At 30.4% G+C, this 8,448-nt stretch overlaps 1 protein-coding gene across 5 annotated transcripts in view; it reads left to right on the top strand.

Annotated features, from left to right (window-relative positions):
- Positions 1-225: 225 nt before the first annotated feature.
- LOC120607074 (probable ubiquitin carboxyl-terminal hydrolase FAF-X) overlaps positions 226-8,448 on the top strand; it is an 81,525-nt gene continuing 73,302 nt past the window's right edge. For 2 of the 5 annotated variants that reach the window (XM_039868683.1, XM_039868679.1), the window contains exons 1-6: positions 238-3,116; positions 4,435-4,777; positions 5,721-5,816; positions 6,282-6,493; positions 7,569-7,809; positions 8,125-8,274. In XM_039868683.1, the coding sequence (XP_039724617.1) occupies positions 4,562-4,777; positions 5,721-5,816; positions 6,282-6,493; positions 7,569-7,809; positions 8,125-8,274 (915 nt within the window). In that variant the 5' untranslated portion in view covers positions 238-3,116; positions 4,435-4,561. Of the gene's footprint in view, positions 3,117-4,434; positions 4,778-5,720; positions 5,817-6,281; positions 6,494-7,568; positions 7,810-8,124; positions 8,275-8,448 lie in introns of all 5 variants that reach the window. The other 3 variants (XM_039868682.1, XM_039868681.1, XM_039868680.1) reach the window with 3 other exon arrangements.

The raw sequence follows: 8,448 nt of genomic DNA, 5'->3' as shown, positions 1-8,448 counted from the left end.
TCTGCTTTCCCAGTATCTTAGATAACAAAGTAACTTACTAAAATTTTTTCCAACTTTTATACATGTTAAAGTTTTATTGACTGCTTCTTAGTGAATTTATGCACCAGTACTTCTGAATCCTATATTTTTAAATCTTTCTAGTGTTTTAAAAATTTCAAAGTATAAAACACTTAGGTAGAGACCCTTTATACTGATTTATACTTGAGTTTTTATGTGTTCTTTTCTTTGATATCTGGACAAAGTTTATAGGAGTTATACTATTTATAGTACACATTGCAATTCACTTAAACCTGTGGGTTTTTTAAGGATTGCCAGTTTGCATGGTAGGTAGTAACCTACCATTCACTGCTGTTGTTACGGCATCTGTCTGACTGTTTGCAGAACCATTTGCTAAAAAAACACAGGTCTCTTACAAGTGTCATTCAGTAATTGTGCATTGTTAAGAGAATGCACATCCTGAGTTCGGTTCACTTACTTGCTCTGCCTAATTTCCACATGTCAGCCATGAAGTACTGCTAAATATTTGTGAGTCCTTGTACTTTAAAAATTATTTTTGACTGGTATTACTAATTTCGCTAAGCAGATGGCTCTTTGGAGAAATAACTGACCTACAGCAGGAAAGTACAAAATGAAACTTGAACATTTTTATATTAGAAAGAGTTTTCGGAGAATTATATCGGCATGTAGCAAATACATAAGATTCGGCTCTCACTTGCTAAATTTGTGAGTTTGAGCATCAAAACTATTATACCATGGATCATAACCTTTTCATCATATAAGTACTTGGAGAAGAATAGATGGAAGAAGAATGTTAACTGAAAATGTAGGAGGAAAAATAATAGATTATTAAATTAGTGTGAGAGAGAAATTATGAGCACCAGAATACTGATTTGGTATCAGAATAACTTTTCAGTGGAAAAACTTGGTGGAAACACCTTAACTAAGTGATCTAAATTAACGTTATTAATATTGAGACAAGCTGACATCATCACTTCTGATACCAATGTGAGAACTATATAGATTAGATTTGTGATATTTTTTGCAAAAAATTCACAACCTGAATTTAACTAGAGGAAACGTGAAGCAAACTTGAGTTGCATTTAATTACTCATTAAAATGTTCAAGATAAATAACAAAGAAATAAGGACATTCCAGGTTAAAGAAAACAGCTACATGCGGTGTGTGAGCCTAGATTTGATTCTAGCCTAGGAAAAAGGAAAGCATAAATGATATTAATGGGACAGTTAATGAGATTTGAATATAAATTATGATGGATCACATAATAGTCTTTTATTAATCTTAAATTCAGATAAGTGTGCTGTGGATATGTTCTTATTAGGAAATCTGGTTTTAAGGAGTAAAGTGGCATATATTTTATCTTCAAGTGGTTCACAATAGTAATACAAATTTGTATGGTGAGATACTGATAAAACATGAGCAAAATGTAAACAGTTGATTTATTTGGATAAAGAATAGTTCCTTATATTATTACTACATTTCATTTATAAGTTTGAAATTTTATCAAAAGTTAGAGTTGCACTGTGCTCCTCCCAACACCTACAGGGGGAAAATTTTTTTGCCAGTAAGCATACACACAAAAGGTTTTAGGTAAAAGGCTTTAATGTTAAGAAATAGTTAAAGTGGCAGTCCAAAGTTTACTCAGATGCCTTAAGGTAAGTGCTCTGAAAAGCCAGAAAACTTGTTTGTAGTAGCAGATAATTTCTACAATTTTAAAGGCTTGAGTTTTGGTGCAGTTGATGACTTTCAAGCATATAAGCAATAAGATTTAAAACTGCTGGCAAATGCTCAGCATATGGAAGTACAGAACAGTCAATAATATGTAGGCTCCTTATTTTTTTAATCATATCCACACCTGGATACATGTTCCATTTAAATAGCAAGCTAAGATTTTACTTTTAATTGAAGTTTCTCTGGTACTAAAAATCTTGCCATTTTGAAGAGTTGGGTTGCTTTTACCAATATCAAAAGGAGCTCTTACAGTTAGAATTCTTTGGCATCATTATACAAGTTCTCAGAGGTCTATAGCTGAGAAATATTACTGTTTATTATTAAAGAGGCATTACATAATTTCCAAATTAAAACTTCAAAATTTTGAAATGAAAGTGTTTGATTTTTGAGTGACTGACAGCTTATGTTGGAGGTATTTATTTTCACTGTGTTCTGTTCCACCCACCAGTCAATTCAGTCATTTCCAGGCAGAGGGCTGTATCTCATTTAAAAACATTTTTGTGACTTATTTAGCTTGATACTGAATGAACAACCTTTTTTAAGACATGTTTTTTTACATTGTAAACCCATATTTCAGTTGAGTTTTACCTTTTTGAATGAATCATTACATGCAAATCATTATATACAAAACACTATACATAGTATTTTTAGGATAGTAAATATTTTTAATTTTTTTCTTTGCTTTTAAATTGACAAACAGAACTTTTCAACCAGCATATAAATCTAATAAAGTAAGTCCAAAGTACTTACTAATTTTGTAATTTAATAAAGGATTTCCAGCCTACGCTAGGCCTAGTAACCAACATATATATTTGCAATCATAATGGGAGGGTAGGTTATTTTAAATATCTGACACATTCATAGTCTGGTAATGTATGACAATTTTATCAAATGTAATAGCTTCTGTCACCCTAATTTTTCTATGAATGCTCTCTAGGTTTTTATAAGCTAAAATACTTTTTGATTAAATGACAAGTTTTAGTATAACATAAGGACAAATAAAGGGGAAATTATAGACTGTAGTCAGAAATTAATTCAGTATATGTGAAGAATGAAAGGGACAGGTGATGCTGAAAATTATTTTTGATGGCATATTCAGCAGATTATATATTCCTTTGTATAAAAAGTATATTTTTTGTGAATTCGATATATGTCAGTAACTTTTATACAGGTTGCATATTAATGATAAGTGATTATTGACTTCTTAATTTCCTTTGGTTAAAGTCAGCAGTGATGTAGATATACATGTGCATAATGCATCATTTTTGTTGATTTGCAGACCATGAGGACTATGACCCACAAACGGTGAGGCTTGGAAGTAGGTATAGTCATGTTCAAGAAGTCCAAGAACGGCTTAACTTCCTTAGGTTGGTTTTAAACAATTGGTGCTAATCTCTTTAAGGTACTCATAGGAATGCAGTGTTAACATTCTTTGTCACTGTCTTATAGTTGGCCATGCCACTCAGCAGCTGAATACTTTCCCACATAAGAACCATTTTCAAAAGTTAATGTCATGATTTCTCTGTCTTGATTTTAAAATACTTTTTAATTACTGGCTAACCCTTTTTTTTTTTTTCCCCAAGAAAATACATCTTCAAATGGAGTTTATGTTAGAAATAAAATTTTATTCTTTGTACATTTTCGAACTTTGAACTATAGGGCACAAAAACAATCAGCTAGGGAACAGTTTTCATTAAATGCTATTATCATGGGCAGAATGGAGCAGGTGGTTGTGTGTTTTGGTTCTTTGTTTATTCTAACAATGCCTGATAAAGACAACTTAAAGGTCGTATAGGGAGGAACATTATTTCCCATGGGTAAAAGGAAAAATTGCCTATCTTTTAAGAAAAAGATAAAGATAGTCTTAAGCTGAATTTTAGCTTTTAATGACATATGTGTCTATGGATATATAACAGCTTAAATTGTGAGATATTTCTTAGAAATGTAAATAAATCAAAGTGAATAAAGCACATATGAATCATGCTAAGATAAATGCCAAAACTATCAGCTTTTCATAAAATCTATTGCATTTATTACTTTCATATATATTTTTGGAGATTTTCTTTTTAGTTTATGTTGGATACTATTTCTGTTGAACTGTGTAATAATTTATAGAGAAACATTTACATTGACATAGTTTATTTTCTAATTCATTATGTAGTTATGTTTAAGAATTTTATAATCTCTGTTGATCTGATTATTTTAGATCAACTTCAAATAAAATTTGATGACTAGAATTTTTCTCAGATTGAAATGATGTAGTGTTCTTTAATTTTTTAACTGCCTTGACATTTTTAATGTGAAGAAGCTTTATTTCCTAACAACATTTAGTTATCTGAAAGTCACTAAGTGTTACACCTCATTTTCTAGTGAAATCATACATAAGTAGGTAGCTAAATCACTTTCTGGTTTCAGAGGTTGAACTTCTTGAGAGAGAGGAAAAAACTTTAATATATAGGTCGAGTCATCTAACAGAATTTCTTGAAATTTTACAGTTGCCCCATAAATATGCTTGTTAAATGAATTAATACATGGTATTTATTTACTACCAGCTTTTATAAGAATACCTTTTTCACCTATAATTAAAATGTAACTGATAAATGTATTATTTCAGGCATTTCAAAGTGAATTGTGTGAGGATAAAATAATAAAGATCTAATTACTTGTTTCTTAAAATTTTCCAAGATTTTTACTGAAGGATGGCCAGTTGTGGCTCTGTGCTCCTCAAGCAAAACAAATATGGAAATGCTTAGCAGAGAATGCAGTTTACCTCTGTGATCGTGAAGCCTGTTTTAAATGGTATTCCAAGTTAATGGGGGATGAACCAGACTTAGATCCTGACATTAATAAGGACTTTTTTGAAAGTAATGTGCTTCAACTTGATCCTTCTCTGTTAACTGAAAATGGAATGAAATGTTTTGAACGATTCTTCAAAGCTGTTAATTGTCGAGAAGGGAAACTAGTAGCAAAAAGAAGATCCTATATGATGGATGATTTGGAACTGATAGGATTAGACTACCTTTGGAAGGTGAGTGAGAAGTAGAAACTCTTGTTTACAAACATTGTATCTGGGGTGGGTTTAAAAAAAAACAACCATTAAGGAGTCATAGTTTTGCCTGTATGTATTGATCCTGCCCTGATGTTTATCTTGGGAATCTGGAAGGAATAATTGCTCATCTCTAGCTTCTTGTTATATAACTTCTGTTTGCCAGTAGCTCTGTTTTTTTCTTTATTTGCTTTTTCACCATCCGCCACCAGTTTTCCAATGCTTCTTAAAAAATTCTAGGTGCGCTAACCATTGTCTACCTATACGTTATTGTCTTCCATACTTACGTTATTAGATCTTGCAGTTTATTGTAAATTTAAAGCCAAAATGAATAATGGAAGAGGAGTGAATTTTATGTCTGTATTGACACTTTAGTTTCTGATATATTTAAGTACTTGGAGATTAAAATGCTATTCTTTTCAAGGCTAACGTTTCTATTTTGAAAGGTAAATCTTTTAGAAATCTAATCTATTATATATTGTTTCAGCTTATCTTGTATTTTAGATGTGGAATTGTTTTCTTTGCATACCACAGGTAGACTAAAATGTTTGACGTGGTCTTTTATTAAAATTAGTGTTTTCAGATATTTTTAAACAGCAGTAACTCCTGTAAGTAAAAAAGTGTATAATGCTAGTTAATGTAAGAAATGAAAGTTGTTCTTTTCTCTGCTCAATCTCTCCTTATTCCTTTTATTTTCCCTCCCCAAACCTCTTACAGTGTCAGCCCTGAAAAACTTTTAAAGCTCTAGGATTCTAAACATATTTTGAAAATCTCTGATTTACTTAGGTAATTGATAAGGATGTGCAGAAATTACTGAAGTTGATAGTATTGCTTTTTCTGTATTAAAAAATAATCAATATATGAATTTAAGTGCCAAATTAAAATATATCTTGAATATTACTTACGCTATAATTTTTGGGTCTAGGTGGTGATTCAAAGTAATGATGACATTGCCAATAGAGCTATAGATCTCCTTAAAGAAATATACACAAACCTTGGCCCCAGGTTGCAGGTTAATCAGGTAAGGATCAAACTACATGAAAACTTTATAATAATTATGTTGAAAGTAATCTTTAAGTGAATCATTTTAAACTTAAGATTAATTGAAGAACTAGAAATTTAACTCTTGTCAGATAATATTTAAGTATTTAATCCACATTTGTTCCTTACAAAATGCTGACTCAATGAACATTGCCTTAATAGTTATCTTTAGTCTGTTAGGATTATTTTGAATATAATTACTTTTTTTATGTTGGGATAACCAAGAATTTGACTTACTATGACACTCAGTCCAGAAGGTGGTTTAAAAAAATAAATTACTTACACTTGCTTATTTTCTTAATATTAGATTTTGTGTTTTATTACTGGTTAAATATAATGTGATTACAAGTTACCTTTAAGTTGCAGTTTTACTGTCTAATTGGATTAATATTGTATTTAAATTTTATATTTCAAAACAACTTGAGCTGTATTTGGCTTCTTATAGGTGGTTATTCATGAAGACTTCATTCAGTCTTGCTTTGATCGTTTGAAAGTCTCATATGATACATTGTGTGTTTTGGATGGTGACAAAGACAGTGTTAATTGTGCAAGACAGGAAGCTATTCGAATGGTTCGAGTATTAACTGTTTTAAGGGAGTACATAAATGAATGTGACAGTGATTATCATGAGGAAAGAACAATTCTACCTATGTCAAGGTTTGTAAGAAATTGTCCTAAAAGTATCCATTTGCAGTTTTTTATTTTTTTAGCCAGTTAATTTTTTTAGCCAGGTAAAGGTTAAAAGGACAGTAAATAAAGTTTTACTTCTGCATTTCAGTGTACTATCTTTTAAAAAAATACTCCTTACAAATAATTTTTTAACAAAGTTTTGAAGTGTATTTTGGAGAGGCATTCTCATTAAGTTTCTCTTTTTTCTTTTATTGTTACAAGCAGTTATCACCCATTAAGTGTAGCACTGGTATTCTGTAGTTGGCATGTTTTTATTTTGATGTAATTCTTTCACATTGTTAAAAATAAAATTCTTAAAGTTCTTAAAAGCTGCTTATGCAGCATACATGAAAGAATATTTTTAAATGGTCCTTGCTTAAAATATCTTTAAATTCAGAAACTTATAAGGTAAATAATTTGCTAAATCATACTTTAGTATAATCATAATTATATGATTCTATATTATGTGATATAAATCATCATAAATTAAGTAAATAATTATTTTATAATTGTTAAATGACATTTCTAGTTTGGGGAAAGTTTATAGAATATACCACAGGTATGTAAAATAAAATTGCATGTTAAATATGATTTTTATTTTACATCTTACATAGGAGACTATACCAAGATAAATATTTTTGAATTCTGTTTTTAAGAATTTTTACAAATTTTTAGTAGAAACAGCAGTTTTAACGTATTTGTTGATATGATACTTTCAAGCTGGAGCTCATCTCTTCCACGTTTAAAAACAACCTTAGTGAATTGAGAGTTTGTAGCTTAAAATTAACACGTGTTACTCATCTGTTATAAATTATCATAAATGCAAGTCTTTTGTTCTCCTGTCCTGGAGACAAGATGAACAACAATGGAATATAATTATGTGTGTTTCCAAGATTAATTATGGTGTTTATAGTTTAAAAAATTATTTTCAGTAGCCTAAAAACAAAATAAGTTGAATTATTTTCTTCGTAATAGAAAAATTATTAAATTCTCTGCTTTATGTTCTTGACAATCTGCTAAATTTCATTGTGTATTTTTTTCTTGTTTTTAATTTTTTTTTCAGAGCATTTCGTGGTAAACACCTCTCTCTTATAGTTCGATTTCCAAACCATGGTAGACAGGTTGATGACTTGGATATATGGTCTCATACAAATGATACAGTTGGTTCAGTACGACGATGTATTATCAGTCGTATAAAAGCAAATGTAGCCCACACAAAAATTGAACTGTTTGTGGGTGGTGAGCTTATAGACTCTGAAGATGATAGAAAGCTAATTGGACAATTAAACTTAAAAGATAAATCAGTAAGTACATGTAATTTTCAAATAGTCCCCCAAATATTAAAGATGGAGGTTATTTTTATTTATTCAGTGCTTACTGAGCATCTGTTTCGTTCAGTCTTCTGTGTTAGATGTTTGGGTTATAGCCCTGAATAAGACAGATACCTTGACACAGTGTAGGAAATAAACTACCCAGCGGTTATGTTAAATAGTACTTTTAAAGATTATTTGAAAAGTTAAAGCACAACACATTTTTTAGCCTTTTGTTATGTCTAGTTGCTGTTCTATTTGCAAATATTTTCCCTTGTCTTTGCTACTAATAAATACTTTCACCTGCAGGTAATTACAGCCAAACTTACACAAGTAAGTTCCAATATGCCTTCAAGCCCTGATAGTTCTTCTGATTCTTCAGCTGGATCTCCTGGAAACCATTGTAACCACTATAGTCATGGTCCCAATCCAGAAGTAGAATGTTGTTTGCCTGGAGTGGTAAGTACCTGCTACACAGAAGATATTACACTCTTCTTTGGGAATACAAAAAAATGTGTAAAATGGTTTTTTTCTGAGGAATTTACTCATTTCATGACTTGGGAAAATGTCAAATAAATATACAGTTAACTATTAATTTTTGGATGTAGTCACATTTGTTGGAATTTAAAATAA

This window comes from Pteropus medius, unplaced genomic scaffold, assembly GCF_902729225.1.
Source record: "Pteropus medius unplaced genomic scaffold, Ma_sr-lr_union100, whole genome shotgun sequence".
In the NCBI taxonomy this organism is placed as follows: domain Eukaryota; kingdom Metazoa; phylum Chordata; class Mammalia; order Chiroptera; family Pteropodidae; genus Pteropus; species Pteropus medius.
The sequence above is the reverse complement of the archived record's forward strand: the minus strand, read 5'-3'. Positions and strand labels throughout refer to the sequence as shown.